The sequence below is a fragment of the Lissotriton vulgaris genome, chromosome 9 (assembly GCF_964263255.1).
Source record: "Lissotriton vulgaris chromosome 9, aLisVul1.2, whole genome shotgun sequence".
NCBI classification, from domain to species: Eukaryota; Metazoa; Chordata; class Amphibia; order Caudata; family Salamandridae; genus Lissotriton; species Lissotriton vulgaris.
The window spans coordinates 552,114,215-552,140,035 of record NC_141697.1 but is presented as its reverse complement, the minus strand read 5'-3'; the positions used below and the strand labels follow the sequence as shown (position 1 = coordinate 552,140,035).

The following is a 25,821-nucleotide window of genomic DNA, read 5'->3' as shown; positions in this document are numbered from 1 at the left end:
GGACCAACTGTTGCATACTCCTCCGCATGGACAATGTTTCAGTGGTTCGGAATGTCAACAAGTTGGGGGGAACGAAGTCCAAGATCTTGGCGGAAATCGCCAAGGATTTTTGGCACTTTTGTCTTCAGAGGAAGATCACAGTTATTGCAGAGTATCTCCCAGGTTGCAACAATCTGATTGCAGACTGGAACTCTCGCCACCTTCAGGATTTCAGAGATTGGAGGCTTTATCCTCGAGTGTTCTGCTCTCTCTCCCGAGTTTGGGGTCAGTGCCTGATCGATCTGTTTGCATCTCGTCTCAACACTCAGCTTCCCCTGTTTTTCAGCTGGCGTCCGGATCCGGAGGCCCTGGCCATGGACGCATTTCTGCAATCCTGTCCGTCTCTCCTGTGTTACGCCTTTCCCTCATTTATTATGATTCCCAGGGTCTTGGCTTGCACAAAGCATTATCAGTCGGAGCTGATTCTGATCACTCCTCTGTGGAGGGCTCAAGCTTGGTTCCCAGTTCTTCTGGAAATGAGTTGTGCAGTGCCGCTCCTTCTTCCCCAGCGGTAGAATCTCTTGCTGGACCCTCTCAACAATCCGCATCCCCTGATCGAGTCAGGTCATCTTCTCCTAGTTCCATGACGGGTTTAGGGGATCGCTGGCAAATCCCTGGCCTTTCGCGAGATGCTACCAGATTTATCAGCGAGGCTTGGTCTCCCAACACACACAAACATTATGCAGCGGCTTGGAAACGATGGTGTGGTTGGTGTGCTCAATGGGAAGTGGATCCCGCTTCAGCGGATGTCTCTCTGATCATGAATTTTCTGGCTTCTATCACCTCATCAGGTCTTGCTTATAGGACGGTTAATAATTTCCGTTCTGCCATCTCTGCAGGTCATATCACTATTGATGGCAAACCTGCTGGAGAACATCCTTTAATTTCTAAGTTGCTTAAAGGTATTCGGCTGGTAAAACCGCCTTGTCCAAAGTATGTTGGCTTATGGGATGTTTCCATTGTATTGCGATTCTTGGAGGCTTGGCCGTCCAATTCTTCTTTATCCCGCAAGCTACTTTCAGCAAAACTGACTATGTCATTGTGCCTTGTTTCATGCAAACGTATTTCTGATGTTCGTGCTCTGGACCTTGCAGGTCGTAGTTTCTCACCTGAAGGTGTTACTTTTGTTATCTCCAGACGCACTAAGTGTAATACGTCTTCGGTTACCTATCCATCTTTTCCCAATAATCCGAAGCTTTGTGTAGTTCAATGTGTTAAGGATTGTGAGGTGAGTACTGCTCCTTTTCGTCAAGATTTGCAGGGTCAATCGTTGATTGCTCTGCAGAAACCTTTTTGTCCTGTGACCCCAGCTGCGTTGGCCAGTTGGGTGAGATGGCTCATGAGAGAGGCTGGTATTGATGTTTCCAAATTTGGTGCACATTCTGCACGTGGGTCTATGGCCTCCAAAGCTTTTTCTATGGGGGGTGACTTTAATTAACATTATGAGGGCCGCTAATTGGTCATCTGATTCTATGTTCAAAACTTTTTATTATAAGCCAATTACAAATATTGCTTCTGTTGTGGTGGATCAGCTTTAAACAAGCATAATTGGAGCCTCCGGTCCTGAGATAGAATTCAAAATTTGCGAACATACGTGACAAGAATTTTCAATTCTATTAAGGACACGGAAGCAAGGATTATCCCACCCATATTTCTGCATTTCGCATGTGTTCACATTGTTAATACTTATTGCAGACTGCATATTGTGCTTTGTTTCTTTCTGTTACCTGCTTTCCCCCCCTTTTTTGACGATATATTTCTTAAATGGAGGAAGTGTGTATTACGATTCTATGTCTGTTTTCAGGTTCTGATCCTAAATGAAGTCTTCTGTCCAGCCCGGTTTGACCTGCCTGACGGTCATCTACAGATTCCGGTTTTCTCTACGAATGCAAGCATCCGACCTTTCATCGCAGTGGACTACTGTTTGCCGCTGGTTTTTTCCTTCTTCCAGGATCTTCATGTTGGACTGTCCATTTTTTCATTTGAACTGTTTTAAGTCGCCAAAGAAAGAGGATATGGTATTCTCTGTAGGGCATTTTATAGTAGTTACTCCATGGTTTGTCATGTGATACCCTAATTATTCATGGGTATTGTAGTATTGTTTTTTCTTACTGTTTTCTAATTGGCTGCTGAGCATTTCTAATAAAGAAATGAGAAAGCATAATCCTCGCCTCCGTGTCCTTAATAGAATTGAAAATTCTTGTCACGTATGTTCGCAAATTTTGAATTCAAGCTGGCCGCTGTTTACTGGCAGAATGAAGTCTTATTTCTATTGCAGTGAATTTCAGAAGGGAAGATACTGGCAAACAGAACGTTTTGTCTGAAGGAAGCCGTCTGACCTCAACATAATTCAGGTCAGTCTGTGGGAATACTCAAGCAATATTAATTAATTAATTGCAAGGCGTCAAAGGCTTAAAAGCCCCAGTACTGGCGGTTAACTTAGTAGCGAGTTCGATGTCTTTTAGTCGCCATGTTAGGGTCAGGCAGAGATGCACTATCTATCTGTGTGAGATTTCACCCGAAACTACCTGTGCTGCAGGAGATTGCGTGCAAGAATTCGGTGCTGGTAGGGATTACATTTAAATATATTGCAGTGGAGTCAGCAGGGGGGCATACGCAGTGCACCATCGCTGAAGGAGTGCTGGAAAATGTTGAGGCCTGATGCCCCGTTGTCCCCACGCCCCCCACTATCATGCTAGCCACTGAGTTGTAGCTTCTTGCTCTTCTTAGAACCTCCTCTTTATCAACAGTCCAGAGCATCCTGTAGGTGTTTTGATTCAGACAGGCAAACCCACTTGTAAATACCCCCCTTTACAGCTAAGATCTCTGTCCAACTGCTTCACTTCTATTTCACCCTTATATTTCTCTGTTCAGCAGCAGGAAGCTGGGAGATCGGGATCAGTGTGGTGTAAAAATTAACATAACACAACACAACACACCATAACATAGCTTCCAACTTTTAAAATTGGAACTCATAACTTCTAATTTGTACCTAGGTTCACATTAACTGCGGATCGTGAAGTCGTTCCATTTCCTTGCACTTTAGCATGCACAAGTAAGGCACCTGGGGCCTTATTTATGAAGGCCTTGCGCCACCGGTGCGTCACTTTTTCCCATGTTAAAAGTGAGGCACCGGCGGCGCAAGGCCTTCATAAATAAGGCCCCTTATACGTAGCACTGCCACCTTCAAGTATGTACCTCTGGTTCACTCTCTTCTGCTTGCATCAACAGCATTTCCTTTGATAATCTTGGAAGCCCGCTTAATTTATTAGAGTAAAGAAACCAATCACTTTGGAGTGCAGTTGCAAAGGATACGATCATATCAAGCAAACTATATCTTTGTGCTGGAATTCAGAGCGTTAATAGGCACAACGTGTTTTGTTATACACTGGGAAAACAGCACACATGATAATCTGCACCATGCATTCAGGAAATTGTAAAGAAAACACTGTCTGTCTTGTAGGGGAGCACTTGGGGCGTGACAATATTTACCGTAGTGCGGTTAATGATGGCATGAACTGTATGATGAGGTTATGGGGTTCAGCCTCCTTGAACAAGAGTGGACCTGTAGGTTTTTACACACTGTTAGTTTTTGCTCTGTGGAGACCTCTTGGCTGGAACAACTGAATAAAGCACATCTGGAACAAAGGAGTGGGCAGCTCTGAGGTAGGTTTGAGCTGACAGAGATCCACCTCAACGAGCACACACTGTACCACTAGAGATTGCTAGCAGCTTTCCACCTGAGATCAGCTTGATGTGGCCAGTACCAGACAGGAAATTCCACAGTGAATGGAGTCAAACTAGGGCCTCAATCAGAGGTGAACTGTAAGTATTGTGAAGTTCGGCAAAAACATAATATTTCCTAACTGCCAACCTCTAGATTTCCCCACTTCTAATAAAAGTGGGAAAAATATGATTTTTTTGAGTGGTGGAGCCACTTACATCTTAATTATCGTGAAAGGTTTTTTTGACAATGCATCCATAGGTGTACATGGTGTAGGAAGCGCTGCTCAGTTTAGGGGGCGCCATTATAACGCCATTCCCACTGGTACATTTCCTGTCTGGTTTCACTATGAAAAATGTGCAGCCTCTACAGAAAATTGCACAAATGTATACCGTGCTCTAGGGAAGAAGCTCTTATGGGACATAAATATAATTTTTTCTCCCAACTCACAGATCCCTCCTTTGAGGGTCTGTCTGTACGAATAGGTCCACCATAAGATAACATGTACATTTTGTAAAGCGCACGTATCACCCGAAGGTCTCAAGGCGCTGAATAACAGATGTATATTGTTACCCAACTCAATGGTACTCATTTTATCGACCTCAGACGGATGAAAGCCTGAGTGGACCCGCTGGGATTAAAACCTGTGACCATGAGGTCAACACAGGGCCCTACAGTGGATGCACTATTCCACTGCGCCACCAGACCTGGCTTGGTGGACACAACGTCACCTGTTTTCTTTTGTCTAAAACACTTTTGCCAATGGGGTGAGAGCCACCTTGGGGGATTAGACTGTTAACACAGTGACCCAGTTCAGAATTGGATAGGGCAGGCCACACAAGCCGTAATTCACCTTACATCAGTCTAACTGGAGCCCTGTGTAATGCAGACAATTTTCTAAAAAGTATTCCAATGTTTCTTCACAAAGAATATGGAAAATTCTTCTCTTTAACCACATAGAGCAGCTGTTGACTAACCAAGAAAACATTCCTCCATCCCACATCCCAAAGGAAATCCCTCAATATCCCCAGAATGTATACAAAAGTGGTACATTTGTTTTACATTTGTCCTCTTCTACCACAGTTACATTATCAATCATATTGTACTTGTGACTATAAACCTACGATTTAACAAAATGTGTGTTACCGACGACGTTAAATCAATGGAATCCTAATGTGGAAGATGTTGGTGGGTACAAACCTCTCCCGTTTAGCTCCTTACCTTTAATTCATTTTACTCCAGCACATCACTGTTACTTACTCAGACTTACGCAGTTCAGAACTATCCCAGACAATGCCAATCCGGTTAAAAAGCGGAAGATGCAATAGGAGATGTAATTTGGTGAGAAAGCAGCAGCTGACCCGGCCACCGCCATTTGCAAGTAGGACCAGATGAGAAGAGCACGCCGCCCATATCTGTTGAGGCAAGGAACACACACAGAAATCAGGGTTTGTGGACTGTGGAGCATGCTAGGCATGTCTGAGATCATGCCGTATTTATAGGTACAATCAGTGCTCTTCTGGTTTAGATATGGGTGCTTGCGTGATTATCAACTTCTGCAGCGACCTTCTATAATCGTCCAGTGCACCACATTCAGTTATTGCCTCTCTGTAGGTGGAGATGTGGTCTATAGGCTACTTTGTTGAACATGGACCTAGAAACCCTGTATTCTCATCCCAGCTTCTCTGCTTTACAACATTGAGTGGGCATGAGAATTCTTTTTATCTAGGTGTACCACAATTGTTAAAATAAGAAGCAACAAGCAAGCATTAAGTGCTATACAAAAACTGGAAATGTGCAATTCCACTATACATTTGCATTGAGGTAAATTATATGGCCTTGCTTTCCCTACACGTGCAATAAATGCCCTTCCCGGTGTCTCTGTCTATATTGGCATTGATCAGCAAAGGACTGAGTTACATGTCTAGGAAGTGCAACATGTACTTCAGGGCCATATTTTATCATCATACCTAAAGAAACATGGGGCCTCTATTCTTGTCACCAAGGACCTGGGAACACTTAGAGGCAGATTTATGTCGGACTTGCGGTACTTTTGCGCCGCCGTTGCATCACTTCTGTGACGCTGCGGCAGCATAAACCCTGCGCCATGTTACGACCTACTTACATCGTGACGCATCTATGGAGATACGTCACGGTGTAAGTCCCTCCGCCACATGAAACCTGCGTCAGGTTTCATGTGGGCGTTTCCACGCAGGGGGGAGTTCCGTTGCACGAACGCCCCTGAAAAGTGACTCAGTGAAATCTACAAGATTTCCCTGCGTCACTTTCCAACGCTGATGCGTCAAAACCCTGCGCCTGCTTGTAGCAGGCGGAAGGCTTGACGCACCACGTTAAAGATAGGGCAAAGTTGGACAAGTGCTGGAGTTGCGTGCCGCACGCAACACAACTTCAGCACTGCGCCAACTTCACGCCCTAGATGCAACACGCATCTGTTTATTCCTGCACCATGGTGCGCCGCATTGTAAATGCGGCGCATCATGGGTGGCGCAAGGATAAACTTGCGTGCCATATCTTTCCTGGCGCATCTCTGCTGATTTGCAACATAAATCTGCCCCTATGTGCGAGTCTTACACTGCCTCAGTGACCCACATAAGTAGATATCTGAGTGGTATACTCTGAACCTTTTTTTACAAGGGCACAGTTTCAGCAAGGCAAAACATAAATATGACACATGATCATGTATTAACCCTTTCCGTGCTGCGAACGTCCAACAGTCGTTGCGTGCACTACCTCGCTGGTGCTGCGCACGACCGTTGGACGTCCGAATCCCGTTAGCGCGATCGAACGTCCGCACTGGGGCGGAATGTTTGACGCGCTAAACGGGTTAAATCTCACGCAATGTTGTTGTGGCTCTATCAGGTTGAGTACTCTAGAGCTGGCATTTGCAAGGGTCACTGCACTTATTCAAAGAGAGAAAGTTCAGGGACCCTACCAGCCATCGCTCAAGATACCAATCTCCCAGATTTACCACCATTTGGCGCAACGCTGCACTGCTTCAAATGGAGAGCAGGAATGCTCCATACCGACTAAGATATGGCGTCTTCCTGCTCTCTCTGTGCACTGGTGCGCTGAGTGCTGCTTCGTGCCAGTTCATGTACACTTGTGCCATGTTGCAAGGGTCCCTGTATTTGTGAATAAAAGGGACGCCTTCCTGCAGAAAAACAATCTCCAGAGGCATTTTCCTCTATGTGTGCTGCAGAATGTAGAAAGAGGAAATAACAAGGAGAAATAAACATATTTCTCTTGATTACACCTCTGTCGCGATGGCCTAGAATGTTGGCTCATTCACAGGTTTACTATTCTCAGTATATATGGGAATTTGCCAAAGCCCCCGGGTGGATGCATGAGAACAGCCATACTCCACCCAAGGAGCATCTTTTCCAACGCAGAGTAACGCAAGGCAGTGATTTAAGCTGCGTTGCTCTACTCAAGATTTATTAAGCCACACATTTTTCGTGTACAACTCAAGACTCCATAAGGTTAGTATAAGCACAGATTCAGTATTGTGTTGTACTAAGGGTGTAATTAGAATATAGAATGTACAAACTGTATTGCACAATTTTAATGTCTGACATGTTTCTGTCCTTTTATATGATTATGCAGGTCATAATCTATGGTGTATGTATTTGAATTGCATTTTTCTTGCACTATTTTAGTGAACCGTTTTATGATATTGTTAATTTTTACTGTGTTTTTAATTTTGACATTCGAACTATATCCTATATTTAATAAAACGGATGTTTTTTTTATATTTAGTTGTTCTTCTCATGATATATGTGTCAGTATGTTGTAATTTGGTCAAGGGGATTTTTTGTGTCTAGGTGGATGCATGAGAACAGCCATACTCCACCCATGGAGCACCTTTTCCAACGCAGAGTAACGCAAGGCAGTGATTTAAGCTGCGTGGCGTCACTCAAGATTTATTAAGCCACACAGAGCCTTACAAGGTGGCTTTGCGTGGCTTAGTAAATCTGGGGGCATATTACCAAGCAATAGCGATAATAATCGCTATTGCTTGGTTAGAGACAAAAATTTACCGCTGAGCTGCGGCGATTTTTATCGCAAATAAATCTTGGTATTACCAAGGTTTATCGAAAATGCGATAAAAATCGGCCGCAATGCATGTATATCGCTGAAAAGTCAGCGATATTCATGCATTACCGAGCTAATGCTCTTAGCCATGTTATACACCTCCCATTGGATAACATGGCTAAGAACTGCTCAGGGCAGGTGTTAGCTTTTGGAGATATTCGCGCTTAGCGCGAATATCTCCAAAAGTTGGTAATAGGAGATAGCGATGTTAGCGACTGTTTCCAGTCGCTAACATCTTGGCACGCCCACTTTGCATGTCATTAGTGATAAATATCACTGACATGCAAAGTGGGGCCCAAGATGGTCGCTATCTCCTACTAGCTGTCGCTAACTGGTGTTAGCAACAGCTAGGTAATAGGGAGATAATTTTATCTCCGCTTTCTTGGCTTTTAAAGCCAAAGAAGCGGAGATAAACCCCCTTGATAATATGCCCCTGGTCTTAAGTGACGCAAGGGCAAAGCAAGCCTTTTGTAAATCCGGGTCCACGTCCAAAGCAGAAATTGGCCTCACCTAAGCCACCTTGACTTTCTGGGTGAGTGCAGCTGACCACTGCAAGGCTTAACTCACAGGGCAATGGCAAAGCTAGGAACAGTGTCATACTGTTATTAAATTGTGCTTTAATATTATTTCATAAGGACACGGCATATTTACAGCACAAATAGTAATCAAACTAATGGAAAGCACAACTCACAACACAACACACGATACACCATAAACACAATAAAAATGGAATGAGCCTGTGATATCTTTAAGAGAACAGCAATTTCATGTGGATACTAACTAGGAGTTAAAGCTCATGTTAGACATTGTACAGTAATGAAATAAGTGTCTGTACCTAAACACTATACAATATCTGTTATCACCCTACGTTTGTGAGGCTTAGATCTTAACCAATGCAGCGCTGTAGGGGGTTTGTAGTTTGACATAATGCTCACAAATGGCTACGTTTTTGTGAATACTTAACAGGTACTGTAACAAAAGCAGGTCACAAGTAAAGGATTGGAAAGATATGTAGCCTCTTGACATACAATTCACCATCATATTTAGGTCTGGCAAAGCCATTGGCAGGCCTATTGAAATCAATGAAGCAGGGCTGGGCTTTGGTCTCCTTTAAATTCTTGGTTTGCTTGCATCAGCACCTTAGCCATTCGTTTGACACATTGTTTTTCATGTTTGCTCAGTACAGAAGAGTATTTTAGTTTCAACATCTTGCTGCTTGATATTAGGATGTATTCTTCATCTTCCAGTGCTTCTGTTCTAGTGTATGAAACACTATTTTACTTGTCGAAAGTACACTCATTCATCACACTTTTCATCAGTCAGAAATGTATTTCACACATGCATTTTATACATCAAACAATTGTTTTCAGTTTTCTTGACTTTTACAACCATTTTTCTCACCCTTTAGCCAGCACTTAAATATTAGCCTGAATTCAAAATGGCTGCCCCACTGGCATGTGTTTGTTTATATTGAGTCATATTGAGATGGCCTGACTTGAGGATGGCTGAAGTGTTCCAAGATCCTCAACAAAATGCGTAATCTTGCAACACTTCGTAAGTACTTCATGAGATCAGGCCATCCGACCTCCAGCATGGCCACTGCCGTCTTTCAGTGCACCCATTAGCTTATGCAGCAGTTTTAGAGCGCGCTTCTGCTACTGTTAAGTGTATCCAACAGATCCTGATACAGGGTCGCTACTAACAAGCAATTGCAAAGGAAATGTGTCTGACTTTTAGTTTTTACTCAAAATGCAAGTCAGGCCTGTTAGCTTTGTCTGTGCTTGTTTCGAACTATATGTAGATACAATTAGTATCCAGTTCAAAAAATGATTTGGACCACTCAGGGACATGGCGGAGGGACTGAATTACTAGCACCTTGTGGCCACTGTTTATCCTTTGCCAACTTGGAGGTCCAGAATATGTGGTCTTAGTAGTACCCTGCCCTAAACCTGCACATTGTTCCCGGGAGCTCTGCACCCGCGACACAACTCCAGCACTGCGCCAACCTTACGCCGGCAGATGCGACACGCATCTGTTTATCCTTGCTCCATGATGTGCCACATTATAAATGTTGCACATTTGTGGTGGCGCAATTGTAAACTTGCGTCACACATCTTTACTGGTGCATCCCTCGATTCTTATACAGCCTTGTGGCACATGCAATTATGTAAAAACTCAGGGGCAGATTTACAAAGCCCCTTGCGCCTCATTTGTGCCGCCATTGCGTCACTTCTGCAGCAGCGGTGTAAACCATGCGCCACATTGCACCCTATTTACAACGTGGCCCATCTAGGGTGGTGCGTCTCGTTGTAAAGCCCTGTGCCACATGAAACCTGCATCAGGTTTCATGAGGGCATTCCGGCGCAGGGGGAGCATTCTGTCGTAGGAAAGCCTCAGAAAAGTGCCTGAGTGAAATCTACAAGATGAGTGAAATCTACAAGATCCGAGTATGGAGTCTAACTATCGTGGCCAGAATCCAATATGTTGCTAGGTTGCAAAGATTTCTACTCAATCAGGAACTCAAAAAATAGTTTGAAGGATATATATGAGTGTTCCAATAAATGTAAAAACTGGAATAACTTACAAGAAGCTGACTTCACCAAGGTTGCGCAGACTCCCAAAATAGCAGTGTCAGGGACCATGTACAAAGGGGGAGTGACATAATCATTTGTGACACATTGCGAGATCATGTGGCAATGCATAGATAGCAATGAACAGTTGTGCACCGAGCACTCCTATTTAATTCAGAGTTTTAACTAAATCTGAACCTGATGTTATGATCTGTGTGCTGCAACTGATTGAGTATACCCAAATACTCTACAAAGTAACATGCAAATGTGGCTGGTTAACAAAAAGTTAACACAGGCTCAGTTGCGCACAACTCTAGTGAATTCTATTGATCACACCTTTTTTGAACGTTTCAGCACATATTTTTATTCATATGTTTTTTGCTATTCAGTCAAACTTTTTCAACACAACATTCTGTATTTATACATTAACACATGAATTTCCATTTGCTAAACAAAAACAAACAGATATATACATTGAAAAAACATTAAATTTTCTTGTATGCATCGTAGTCCGCCCAATGCATTTCGGGACAAAAACAGGGTCCCTTCGTCAGGGGCAATGCTGCAAAATAACATATACAGGCACATCAGTCTCTATGTATATATTACACATGGTTCATTACATTTCTTAGTATTTCCACCACCAAAGAAAAACACAAAAAATGAGAACACACCCATAGTGCATTAACCAACAAATACACCTTAACCCTAAAGAGCATATGTAGACTACTCACATACACACACAAGTAACTGTATTTCTTGTGAGCTTCGTTTCTTCTGGGTCCAAAAACAACTACAAAAGCAATGTAGACACAAATCAAGCTACCGCCAAATAAACTACGAGTAAAGACTCTGACCACAGTCAATTCAAACGTTCTTTAAATGCATACCTGCATATACTTCAGTTATACGCGTGCCGAAAACCCTTTCTCATTTAGAACGTGATCCTTATTCGATACCTGTCTGCAACACAAAAGGATAGAACACTAAATATGCTGTTTGTTTCCGCATATATCTTCAACCAAAACTAAATGCATCGCGCTCTAAAGATCCTTACCATTTATATTAGAGTACGCCGCTCACCAAACAATCCGCAAGGTAATCTTCCAACACTCGGAGTCTCCCGCGTTTGCATTACCAGCACCATTTCCTGATTAAATTGCTCTAACCTTCCTCCCTATTGGTTAAACCGAAGATATTCTCCACCAATCAGATACAAGATACCAATCTTTATCATCTACGTCACGCGTTGTCACGGCGACCGGACTCTAAAACCAACGTATTTACCAACCTAAGCTCACTACCAGCTTCGAGCGAAAATACCGATGACTGGTTGCAATCAAGATGTTAAACTATTAGGTTAAATACCCGAAAAGATCTATATACAAGCAAAATGAGAGACACGTTCCATATCATGATGCACCACCGACTCGACAACACGCGGAACTTTAAACCATCAGTCGCATCGAATTCAAAAAACTTTATGGTGCTGGTAATGCAGGGAGACTCCGAGTGTTGGAAGATTACCTTGCGGATTGTTTGGTGAGCGGCGCGCGTATAACTGAAGTATATGCAGGTATGCATTTAAAGAACGTTTGAATTGACTGTGGTCAGAGTCTTTACTCGTAGTTTATTTGGCGGTAGCTTGATTTGTGTCTACATTGCTTTTGTAGTTGTTTTTGGACCCAGAAGAAACGAAGCTCACAAGAAATACAGTTACTTGTGTGTGTATGTGAGTAGTCTACATATGCTCTTTAGGGTTAAGGTGTATTTGTTAGTTAATGCACTATGGGTGTGTTCTCATTTTTTGTGTTTTTCTTTGGTGGTGGAAATACTTAGAAATGTAATGAACCATGTATAATATATATATAGAGACTGATGTGCCTGTATATGTTATTTTGCAGCATTGCCCCTGACGAAGGGACCCTGTTTTTGTCCCGAAATGCATTGGGCGGACTACGATGCATACAAGAAAATTTAATGTTTTTTCAATGTATATATCTGTTTGTTTTTGTTTAGCAAATGGAAATTCATGTGTTAATGTATAAATACAGAATGTTGTGTTGAAAAAGTTTGACTGAATAGCAAAAAACATATGAATAAAAATATGTGCTGAAACGTTCAAAAAAGGTGTGATCAATAGAATTCACTAGAGTTGTGCGCAACTGAGCCTGTGTTAACTTTTTGTTAACCAGCCACATTTGAATGCATAGATAGCAGCAGTATGGGTCTGCCAGACTGTGTCAAGTAGTACGAAAAAGTTATGGCGTGTACTGGCTGTGCAGTGTAAGTGTCCAAAATTAAAGGAATAACTCTACCCGGTCTGATTCACAGAATACCAAACGGTTTAAAATAAAAAAAAAACAACATTAGGTTTGTTCCAATTTATGTTGTGTAAAATAATTTCAATCAATATAATAGCAACAGTGGGGGCAGTTACTACTGTTTAATACCTCCGACATGACTTACCTGTGCAATAAATAATTATACATCATGTTAAAAACAAAGGGGCAGATTTATGAGGCCCTTGCGCCACGTTTACGCCGCTGTTGCGTCACGCAAGGCGGCGTAAACATGGCGCATCCCTACGAACGGTTTACAACGTGACGCATCTAGGCAGATGCGTCACGTTGTAAAGCCCTGCGCCGCTTGTGGGCGTTCCGGCGCAGGGTGGGCGTTCCGGGGCAGGTGCGCCTCGCAAAAGTGGCTGAGTGAAATCTATGAGATTTCACTCAGTCACTTTTAAGCCAATGCTGCGTCAAAAGCCTGCGCCTGCTTGAAGCAGGCGTAGGTCTTGACGCAGCATTGTTAAAATGGGGCACCCCCGAGCCTTGCTGGAGCTGCGTCGCGCTTGCGACGCAACTCCAGCAATGCGCCACATTTCCGGCACAGATGCGTCACGCATCTGTGCCGTTTTTGCACCATGGTGCGCCGCATTATAAATGCGGCGCACCATGGCTGGCGTAGCTGTGGCGCACTGTGGCGCACGTTAACTGGCACATCCCTGGGGATGCGCCAGTTAACATAAATCTGCCCCAAAGGATTGAAAATTCTTATTTTGGAATAGTGGCAGAACATTTCATGTAATAGCCCCTTCATGATTTCTGGTTGCACAATAAACAGTTATATATCATGATTCAGAGCAACATTGATGTACAATTACATAATCCTAGTGAGACCGATAGTAGAGTCAATAAGCACTGAAATTATCTTGTAATAGCTGAAACTTGATGTATGCTCCAAAGGTGGACAATAATTTTTGAAAAATCCTAATAGTTTCTGCAGGAGTTGCCGCAGGCGGGGTTGAAGTGTGTGAAAATAATACCAACAAGCATTTGCAATGCAATATGTCTCGCATTAGGAAAGTTTGAGCTATTGGTATTGTAAATGGCAATTTTTTTATTGATGTGTTGGTTTTGAAAATAGCGAAATTAATAGCTTTGTCATTTACAATGCCAATAGTTTTAACTTTTGCAAATGTGACACCTATAGCATTTGCAATGCAATATGTGTTGTATATACATGACTTAGATGTATTGATATTACAAATAACAATGGCTTTTAATTTTTTTAATAAAAATTATTGTCATTTGTAATGGCAATAGCTTAAACTTTTTTAAATAACTTTTGTGAACATTATGTTCAGTGTATTTTATTGTGACGAAAATCCAACAACAGAAGTGAAATATTAACATCATTTTGTGACATTTGTAATAACGCTTGAAACATTGAGCGAACATATTTGCACCAGTTGTTGTTGAATGGTTGCACAGATTGATGCTGTGGTTGCGCTGAGTGATGTTGTGGTGGCGACAAGTGATGCTGTGGCATTCAGTGATGCTGTGGTAGTGCATAGTGATGTTGTGGTGTCCCTGCGTGATGCTGTGGTGGTGCTGAGTGATGCTGTGGTGATGTGATAGATAGAGTGAGTGTGATGGATAGATAGAGTGAGGGCGATAGATAGATAGAGGGAGGGCGATAGATAGAGAGAGGGAGGGCGATAGATAGAGGGAAGGCGATAGATAGAGGGAGGGTGATAGATAGATAGAGTGAGGGTGATAGAGTGAGGGAGATAGATAGATAGATAGATAGGTGAGGGCGATAGAGTGAGGGCGATATAATGCCTGCCTCCCACACCATTTTTATAGCTATAGGGGCCTGGAATAGTGTGAATAGTCACACTTGTAGTAGTGTGCTGGTTATTAGTTGTCTAGGTACTGTCATTGGCAGCGCTGGCAGTGGCCATAGGTGGTGCAAGCTGTGGAGGACTCCTGGCAAAGGACCTGGCACTTACAAATTAAGTACTGTAGAGTAAGTAAGTAATATTTATTGTTTAGTTAATTAAAACCATAACAATTTAGAACAGGTAGCAAAAGCAAATAAGAACAATATTGTAACAAAAGGTTAAAAGGAAAGACTCAAACATACTGTCATTTTATATCTTCGGAGGATTCTAAAAACAAACAAGATCAGTGTTAGAAAAGGTTCAGTGCATTAAATTAGTTCACCGTTTTTTGTGCTTCCGACCCTTTTAGCACAACTTTGTGAATGCTTTAAGAAATTTAATCAGCCTGTCATTCAATGAAGGATCTGAGGGGTTTAGGCACGCCATTATTGCAGCTCTACAGGATCGAATACCTCTTTCATTGAAGCATGTTTTTAGAAGGATTACTCGTTCCGCCTTCAGTTTTTTACAAGTGCAGATTACATGGATGAAATCTTCTTTTTGATTATTGCACAGCCGACATGATATAGGGCTTGTGTACAGCCAAGAGGGTTGGTCGGCCAAGGATGGTAAGGATCCAAAGCGTAATGTCATAAGTTGCTTTTTTAAGTTGAATGAAAATGTTTCGTTCAAGTATGCCGCCGGTGCAAGGGACTTATAGTGGTTCATCACCATCCAGGCATGCGATCTTTGTCTAAAAAGGTTTTTATCCAGAAGCGATGAATGGGTTTTAGAAATTTTGTTTACCACTTGTTTGAAAGATTGATATGGCAAGTTTTTATTCCATAGTTCCGTTGTGCATAAGTACTGGTACATGTAGGTGTATGGACAATTAAGCATATGTAAAGCAAATTTATTAACATCCCCATAGGTAAACAGAACGAATGTGACCTTGTGTTATATCATTGGTGCTCATGTAAAATCACTCGGGTCACATTCCAACCATATAAAACTGCAAATATAAACAAAGGGAGTGGATGGAATGGAGCTGAGGTTTGGTGGGGGCAGGAGGGAAAGAGCAGCTGTAGGCAGTGGAGACGCTCACGGTGGAGGCAGCGAGACACCAGGGAAAGAAAGCAGCACAGGGTTGTGTAAAAAAAAAAACAGAACATATGCAGCTAAATTTAACATGAAATATAAATAGCCCCTAGTTTTGATATGTGGACATTCCTCTCGTTTTTCATGGTACTAAACCCAGCGTGCGTTGGTTTGTCCGACGTGAAGTTGTTTGTTGCTTGTGAATGCTGTTCAACTGCTTGAAATGTGTCTACATTTGCTTTTGTTGTGGCTGTCTGCGCCAAGCCCATAAATGAAAGACAATGGGAGCGCCAGAGACTGGAACATGGAGAGAGGCAGAGAAGAGACAGGGCATATACGGGCCCGCCCGGCCCAGTAAAAAAGTCTAAGGCACTGCATGCACACTAAGTGAAACAGAAGTATGCAAGCAACACTGGGTCATTACTTTAAATTAGCATTCTCCTTGCTAAATGAGGTAATCACTCTTTTGATGCTCCTTAAGGGCAAAGCTCACTGCCTTCCTTAAACTGTGGATCAGATGCTGAGCCGCAGACATGGAGCTTTCCCCTCGGCAGCGGCAGATGTGACATTGCTGAAAACGGGGGCGAGCTCGCACTGGTGGCAAAATATTTCAGTGCATCTGCCTGGCTCTCTGTCCAAACCGCAATGCCCTGGGCAGACACTAGGGGGCCCACGAGTGCTCGGGTGAGTGTCTGTTAAGCTCAGCGCTCCGTCCGTATTCTTGTTTGTTATCTCATATGACTAGTACGGAATGGCAAATAATTCAGTTTTGCCCGTGCCTCCGCTGTGCCGCATATTGCCATGATGCCTACACATTTAGGTTGAATTGCAGGAGGTGAGCTGCCGTGTAAAGCCTGCAATACCATGCGTGCCACTGTAAACTACACAAGGGTTGCCACTTTGAACAATCACAAATGGTACTGGAAGAGGCATCTCCAGCCAGGACATTAGCGTCTGAGGAAGGGAAACGCTGCAAATGAGCTCGGGAGTGGTGCGCACAGTAGGGCACTGAGAGGTGTAGTCAACTGCCGGAACATAGGAAGTATGCTACGGTGGCACTATTTTGAAAGTTTGGAGACGTGAAATTACAATACATTGTTGACGCCTAGCTGCATCATAACTCAGAACATTGTTATATGTCTTTGGGAATTCAACACACAGTACGTTTTTTCAAACTGTTAAAATATTTTCTTTGTAAGGGTCAATGTCAACAAGGGCGTCACAGGCGCCTCAGCAGCAGGGGACCTACTGGGGGGTACATGCACCCGTAGAGTAAAACACAAGCAGTGTAGGAGCAACGAGAGAGAGAAACACTAGGGCTGCCGTGAAACAGGGGAAAGGTGCAGGATAATGGTGCGGGCGCAAAACAGGAGGGGAGTGGGGATGGGGTGCAGGGGGACTGGCGGGATGAGAGCAGAGGCAGCGGAGCTCTCTAAATGCGCTGGTAGGTGGTAGCTGCAGCTAGCAAGAAATTAAAAGGGAGCAGCGGGGCTCTGTCACACACACCTCCTAAAGTCGCAGGGGGTATCTGGATGCCCACAGTGCAACACGGCAAGCCCTGGCGAGAACGGGGAAATATCTGCTGTAGCAGCGCACTGGTGGGCAACCCCAGCGGCGATCACATCAGGAGTAGCGAACACCGGCAGCGCACGGGGCGAGCAAGACAGTGCCGAGATGTCTGACAGTGCACTTACGATAAGCTAGTTGCCGGCGATCAGCTTGCTATAATGCGCATGCACGTGTGCGCTCTTGTGCACCTTCTAGCAAGCTGATCGCCGCAAAGTAGCATTTCTCAGAGCATCAAAATGTCTCGGCCGAGACCAGCGCATGAGCTGGATCAGGCCGAGACCTAAAAAGGATTTATACGATAGGTAAATTGATACTTGTATAGCGCACTATTCACCCGCAAGGGTACATATGTAAAAATGCATAATTGTAAAATTGTATAAACTGGGGCTCAGACACTCACTCTAGCAAAGGCCAACTGGGCTCTGGTAAGTCCAGTTGCAGGCCCAGTCAGGTTCAGTTGGAGGTCCAGGCTGGGTCTGTTACAACAGGCCAACTGGACAGTTTCAGGAATGCATCTGGAACTTGTTGTGACCATGTAGCTCAGAATTGGAGGCCACCTACTGGCCCTTAGAGTCACTGTGGTTGGCCTATGTTCAAGGAGATGGTCCTAACTTCCTAAAGCAGCAAGGAAGGCCTCAAGCAGCAGGGCAGAGTTCTGTGGTACAGCGCAGGCCTTACGCAGCAGGGTAGTCCTCTGAAGAACATGGTAGGCCTCAAGTAGCAGAGTAGTCCTCTGGTAGCAGCCAGGCAGTCCTCTGAGGCACAAGGCATGCCTCAAGCAGCAGGGCAGTCCTCTGAGGAACAATACAGACCTCAAGCAGCAGGACAGTCTTCTGAAAAAAAAGGCAGACCTGAAGCAGCAGGGCAGACCTTCGTATTTTAAGGCAGTGCTTCTGTAGTCTTCCGTAGGTCCAGGAGTGTACTAAATATTTGGTCTGAGAGTCCAATACTTGTATCAGGGGGCAGTTTTAAAGTGGGGGAAGCTTCTAGACTTTCACCCACATCTGATTCTGGAATTTCCTTTTTTCAGCTGCCCGAGTTCCAGGGTGCCTGGGGTCACAAAAGGCCAGTGTGAAGTTCTTTGTGTGTGTGCTAAGGCAGCTTATTTAATGTGCAAGTGTTGTAGGTGACAGTTCTGCTCCTCCCATCAGGTCAGGATTGCGCATCCTACCAACGTCTAGTCCTCCTTTGTGATACTGTCTGGGAGGAATACACAAAGGTCAGCTGCCAACTACATCTAGTCATGTGACCCAGAGTACAGGATGCAGGTGCCTAATGATTAGAGAAAACAAATGCGACGCAACTCCAGCAATGCGCCACATTTCCGGCACAGATGCGTCACGCATCTGTGCCGTTTTTGCACCATGGTGCGCCGCATTATAAATGCGGCGCACCATGGCTGGCGGAGCTGTGGCGCACTGTGGCGCACGTTAACTGGCACATCCCTGGGGATGCGCCAGTTAACATAAATCTGCCCCAAAGGATTGAAAATTCTTATTTTGGAATAGTGGCAGAACATTTCATGTAATAGCCCCTTCATGATTTCTGGTTGCACAATAAACAGTTATATATCATGATTCAGAGCAACATTGATGTACAATTACATAATCCTAGTGAGACCGATAGTAGAGTCAATAAGCACTGAAATTATCTTGTAATAGCTGAAACTTGATGTATGCTCCAAAGGTGGACAATAATTTTTGAAAAATCCTAATAGTTTCTGCAGGAGTTGCCGCAGGCGGGGTTGAAGTGTGTGAAAATAATACCAACAAGCATTTGCAATGCAATATGTCTCGCATTAGGAAAGTTTGAGCTATTGGTATTGTAAATGGCAATTTTTTTATTGATGTGTTGGTTTTGAAAATAGCGAAATTAATAGCTTTGTCATTTACAATGCCAATAGTTTTAACTTTTGCAAATGTGACACCTATAGCATTTGCAATGCAATATGTGTTGTATATACATGACTTAGATGTATTGATATTACAAATAACAATGGCTTTTAGTTTTTTTAATAAAAATTATTGTCATTTGTAATGGCAATAGCTTAAACTTTTTTAAATAACTTTTGTGAACATTATGTTCAGTGTATTTTATTGTGACGAAAATCCAACAACAGAAGTGAAATATTAACATCATTTTGTGACATTTGTAATAACGCTTGAAACATTGAGCGAACATATTTGCACCAGTTGTTGTTGAATGGTTGCACAGATTGATGCTGTGGTTGCGCTGAGTGATGTTGTGGTGGCGACAAGTGATGCTGTGGCATTCAGTGATGCTGTGGTAGTGCATAGTGATGTTGTGGTGTCCCTGCGTGATGCTGTGGTGGTGCTGAGTGATGCTGTGGTGATGTGATAGATAGAGTGAGTGTGATGGATAGATAGAGTGAGGGCGATAGATAGATAGAGGGAGGGCGATAGATAGAGAGAGGGAGGGCGATAGATAGAGGGAAGGCGATAGATAGAGGGAGGGTGATAGATAGATAGAGTGAGGGTGATAGAGTGAGGGAGATAGATAGATAGATAGATAGATAGATAGATAGATAGATAGATAGATAGATAGATAGATAGATAGATAGGTGAGGGCGATAGAGTGAGGGCGCTATAATGCCTGCCTCCCACACCATTTTTATAGCTATAGGGGCCTGGAATAGTGTGAATAGTCACACTTGTAGCAGTGTGCTGGTTATTAGTTGTCTAGGTACTGTCATTGGCAGCGCTGGCAGTGGCCATAGGTGGTGCAAGCTGTGGAGGACTCCTGGCAAAGGACCTGGCACTTACAAATTAAGTACTGTAGAGTAAGTAAGTAATATTTATTGTTTAGTTAATTAAAACCATAACAATTTAGAACAGGTAGCAAAAGCAAATAAGAACAATATTGTAACAAAAGGTTAAAAGGAAAGACTCAAACATACTGTCATTTTATATCTTCGGAGGATTCTAAAAACAAACAAGATCAGTGTTAGAAAAGGTTCAGTGCATTAAATTAGTTCACCGTTTTTTGTGCTTCCGACCCTTTTAGCACAACTTTGTGAATGCTTTAAGAAATTTAATCAGCCTGTCATTCAATGAAGGATCTGAGGGGTTTAGGCACGCCATTATTGCAGCTCTACAGGATTGAATACCTCTTTCATTGAAGCATGTTTTTAGAAGGATTACTCGTTCCGCCTTCAGTTTTTTACAAGTGCAGATTACATGGATGAAATCTTCTTTTTGATTATTGCACAGCCGACATGATATAGGGCTTGTGTACAGCCAAGAGGGTTGGTCGGCCAAGGATGGTAAGGATCCAAAGCGTAATGTCATAAGTTGCTTTTTTAAGTTGAATGAAAATGTTTCGTTCAAGTATGCCGCCGGTGCAAGGGACTTATAGTGGTTCATCACCATCCAGGCATGCGATCTTTGTCTAAAAAGGTTTTTATCCAGAAGCGATGAATGGGTTTTAGAAATTTTGTTTACCACTTGTTTGAAAGATTGATATGGCAAGTTTTTATTCCATAGTTCCGTTGTGCATAAGTACTGGTACATGTAGGTGTATGGACAATTAAGCATATGTAAAGCAAATTTATTAACATCCCCATAGGTAAACAGAACGAATCTGACCTTGTGTTATATCATTGGTGCTCATGTAAAATCACTCGGGTCACATTCCAACCATATAAAACTGCAAATATAAACAAAGGGAGTGGATGGAATGGAGCTGAGGTTTGGTGGGGGCAGGAGGGAAAGAGCAGCAGTAGGCAGTGGAGACGCTCACGGTGGAGGCAGCGAGACACCAGGGAAAGAAAGCAGCACAGGGTTGTGTAAAAAAAAAACAGAACATATGCAGCTAAATTTAACATGAAATATAAATAGCCCCTAGTTTTGATATGTGGACATTCCTCTCGTTTTTCATGGTACTAAACCCAGCGTGCGTTGGTTTGTCCGACGTGAAGTTGTTTGTTGCTTGTGAATGCTGTTCAACTGCTTGAAATGTGTCTACATTTGCTTTTGTTGTGGCTGTCTGCGCCAAGCCCATAAATGAAAGACAATGGGAGCGCCAGAGACTGGAACATGGAGAGAGGCAGAGAAGAGACAGGGCATATACGGGCCCGCCCGGCCCAGTAAAAAAGTCTAAGGCACTGCATGCACACTAAGTGAAACAGAAGTATGCAAGCAACACTGGGTCATTACTTTAAACTAGCATTCTCCTTGCTAAATGAGGTAATCACTCTTTTGATGCTCCTTAAGGGCAAAGCTCACTGCCTGCCTTAAACTGTGGATCAGATGCTGAGCCGCAGACATGGAGCTTTCCCCTCGGCAGCGGCAGATGTGACATTGCTGAAAACGGGGGCGAGCTCGCACTGGTGGCAAAATATTTCAGTGCATCTGCCTGGCTCTCTGTCCAAACCGCAATGCCCTGGGCAGACACTAGGGGGCCCACGAGTGCTCGGGTGAGTGTCTGTTAAGCTCAGCGCTCCGTCCGTATTCTTGTTTGTTATCTCATATGACTAGTACGGAATGGCAAATAATTCAGTTTTGCCCGTGCCTCCGCTGTGCCGCATATTGCCATGATGCCTACACATTTAGGTTGAATTGCAGGAGGTGAGCTGCCGTGTAAAGCCTGCAATACCATGCGTGCCACTGTAAACTACACAAGGGTTGCCGCTTTGAACAATCACAAATGGTACTGGAAGAGGCATCTCCAGCCAGGACATTAGCGTCTGAGGAAGGGAAACGCTGCAAATGAGCTCGGGAGTGGTGCGCACAGTAGGGCACTGAGAGGTGTAGTCAACTGCCGGAACATAGGAAGTATGCTACGGTGGCACTATTTTGAAAGTTTGGAGACGTGAAATTACAATACATTGTTGACACCTAGCTGCATCATAACTCAGAACATTGTTATATGTCTTTGGGAATTCAACACACAGTACGTTTTTTCAAACTGTTAAAATATTTTCTTTGTAAGGGTCAATGTCAACAAGGGCGCCACAGGCGCCTCAGCAGCAGGGGACCTACTGGGGGGTACATGCACCCGTAGAGTAAAACACAAGCAGTGTAGGAGCAACGAGAGAGAAACACTAGGGCTGCCGTGAAACAGGGGAAAGGTGCAGGATAATGGTGCGGGCGCAAAACAGGAGGGGAGTGGGGATGGGGTGCAGGGGGACTGGCGGGATGAGAGCAGAGGCAGCGGAGCTCTCTAAATGCGCTGGTAGGTGGTAGCTGCAGCTAGCAAGAAATTAAAAGGGAGCAGCGGGGCTCTGTCACACACACCTCCTAAAGTCGCAGGGGGTATCTGGATGCCCACAGTGCAACACGGCAAGCCCTGGCGAGAACGGGGAAATATCTGCTGTAGCAGCGCACTGGTGGGCAACCCCAGCGGCGATCACATCAGGAGTAGCGAACACCGGCAGCGCACGGGGCGAGCAAGACAGTGCCGAGAGGTCTGACAGTGCAATTACGATAAGCTAGTTGCCGGCGATCAGCTTGCTATAATGCGCATGCACGTGTGCGCTCTTGTGCACCTTCTAGCAAGCTGATCGCCGCAAAGTAGCATTTCTCAGAGCATCAAAATGTCTCGGCCGAGACCAGCGCATGAGCTGGATCAGGCCGAGACCTAAAAAGGATTTATACGATAGGTAAATTGATACTTGTATAGCGCACTATTCACCCGCAAGGGTACATATGTAAAAATGCATAATTGTAAAATTGTATAAACTGGGGCTCAGACACTCACTCTAGCAAAGGCCAACTGGGCTCTGGTAAGTCCAGTTGCAGGCCCAGTCAGGTTCAGTTGGAGGTCCAGGCTGGGTCTGTTACAACAGGCCAACTGGACAGTTTCAGGAATGCATCTGGAACTTGTTGTGACCATGTAGCTCAGAATTGGAGGCCACCTACTGGCCCTTAGAGTCACTGTGGTTGGCCTATGTTCAAGGAGATGGTCCTAACTTCCTAAAGCAGCAAGGAAGGCCTCAAGCAGCAGGGCAGAGTTCTGTGGTACAGCGCAGGCCTTAAGCAGCAGGGTAGTCCTCTGAAGAACATGGTAGGCCTCAAGTAGCAGAGTAGTCCTCTGGTAGCAGCCAGGCAGTCCTCTGAGGCACAAGGCATGCCTCAAGCAGCAGGGCAGTCCTCTGAGGAACAATACAGACCTCAAGCAGCAGGACAGTCTTCTGAAAAAAAAGGCAGACCTGAAGCAGCAGGGCAGACCTTCGTATTTTAAGGCAGTGCTTCTGTAGTCTTCCGTAGGTCCAGGAGTGTACTAAATATTTGGTCTGAGAGTCCAATACTTGTATCAGGGGGCAGTTTTAAAGTGGGGGAAGCTTCTAGACTTTCACCCACATCTGATTTTGGAATTTCCTTTTTTCAGCTGCCCGAGTTCCAGGGTGCCTGGGGTCACAAAAGGCCAGTGTGAAGTTCTTTGTGTGTGTGCTAAGGCAGCTTATTTAATGTGCAAGTGTTGTAGGTGACAGTTCTGCTCCTCCCATCAGGTCAGGATTGCGCATCCTACAAACGTCTAGTCCTCCTTTGTGATACTGTCTGGGAGGAATACACAAAGGTCAGCTGCCAACTACATCTAGTCATGTGACCCAGAGTACAGGATGCAGGTGCCTAATGATTAGAGAAAACAAATGCTAACTTTCTAAAAGTGGCATTTTCAGAATTGTAACTTAAACAGCTTTACCATTAAAGAAGGTTTAAATTATAGCTCATTAGCGATCAAACATGATATTTGTACCTGTTCCCAAAAAAACATTCCCACTTATTAAATGTGATAAGGTAACCCAATGGTATCCTATAGAAGAGGTAGGGCTTTCAGTATTGAAAACACTCATGTAAGAGTTTTTCACTACTAGGACAAGTAAATCTTAAAAGTACACACCCAACTTTTTAAATACAATGCACCCTGCCCTATGGGCTGTTTAGGGTCCACCCTAGGGCTGAGCGATAGGTATTAAAAATAAATGTTTATGCCAGGCAAAAGGTTTATTTTGCCACGTTAAATTGGCAGTTTAAAACTGCACTCAGGCTGCAATGGGAGGCTTGAAATATGTTTTAAAAGGCTACTTAACTGAGTGGGACAATACTTATTGCAGTCCCACTAGTAGCATTTATATTACAAGCCCTAGGTACATGTAGTACCACTTTACAAGGGATATTTAAGTAAATTAACCATTTGCGTGCTGCCGACGGCTGACTGCAGCACTACCTCGCTAGTGCTGCCATCAGCCAGCGGCCGACGTGGCCCCGCCCATTTTGCGGAAGTGCCGTATTGCCACGAAATCGCGGACGCGGCAAAGGGGTTAATTGTGCCAATTGGTGTAAGATAATTTTACCAGGAGAGAGCACAAGCAGTTTTGTACTGGTTAGCAGGGGTAAAGTGTATAGAGTCCTAAAAGCCAAGAAAAACAGGTTCGGAATACTGGAGGAGTGAAGGCAAAAAGTTTGGGGGTGACCTTGCAGAGAGGGCCAAGTCCAACACCTCCCTATTTAGTTTTTTTTATAGTGTCAATCACTTGCCAATGGATATAGTTTCACTGCGATTGAAGAGGTTTAATGTTCTACAAGGGAGTATTCTGAACTCTACATGTAATCCTACCCCATGTTGGCTTCTGCGTGCTTTGACTTTCAGTGATGCCTGTCCAATATACAGCAGGTAGCATGAGCCCCTAATGCAGTACAGAATATTTTTATAGTTGCAGTTATTGAAAAAACTGGAGATCATGTCTTATTTTGGCAATAGAACACATTGGTAATGGAGATGAATTTACTGGCCACATAGTCTCCACATTTGTGATGACCAATAAAAGATGGCATACCCCAGATTGAGGCAAAGTAGAATCATTCCTCCTACTAACTATAGAGGTCAAAACTCCATCGAATTTCTGAAAAGACATAAACTCGAATTTTGTTGAACCATGTGATCACTGTTCAGCGCACTCACATTTTCAGCTACACTGCATTATATAAAGTGAATACATTTAATAACTCAACTATTTGGTTGGTGGATTTAAAATGCTATAATTTTTGATCATCATTTCCAGATGGTTTATAAATCTGTATGTGTTTAAATGATATTTTGAGATGAATCCACAGTCAAATGTTATGCTATTTATATTTCTACAAATGCCCTGTTCTTGATCAGTTTATTGGGCCAACCATGGTGTTGAATTACCTCAAGTGAATTGAAGACATTGATTTTTTATTGAGTCCACATCTTCAGCTAGACCCTTTTCCTCAGCTTGTTGTCTCAGAAGAATTTGACCCCACCTTAATGTTCATCACCAGAGCCACGATCATGAAAACATTGTGTTGGAGTCTTCTAGTTTCTTAAAGAAGAGTTCTTCAGTATCTCTTCATCACCAGTGTTCAACTCAACTGTACTTAATTGGTATAAGGATCATAATGTGCTAAGGATATAGTAAGACAAATATGTGTGTAGCATATTTTTGTCTTTAAAGAAACTGTAACAGTGTTGAAGGTTTAACCTTGGTGCAATATTAGTATCAAAAGTGCAATCCGCTTGTCATGTCTTAAGGCCAAGGTATTTCATATCCCAAATTT

At 43.6% G+C, this 25,821-nt stretch overlaps 1 protein-coding gene across 1 annotated transcript in view; it reads right to left on the bottom strand.

Annotated features, from left to right (window-relative positions):
- The window catches only part of LOC147691769 (solute carrier family 22 member 6-A-like), a 557,304-nt gene that overhangs the window by 358,971 nt on the left and 172,512 nt on the right, over nt 1–25,821 (bottom strand). Inside the window, exon 3 of the mRNA XM_086938063.1 lies at nt 5,024–5,178. Within this exon, the coding sequence (XP_086794189.1) occupies nt 5,024–5,178 (155 nt within the window). The remainder of the gene's footprint in view (nt 1–5,023; nt 5,179–25,821) is intronic.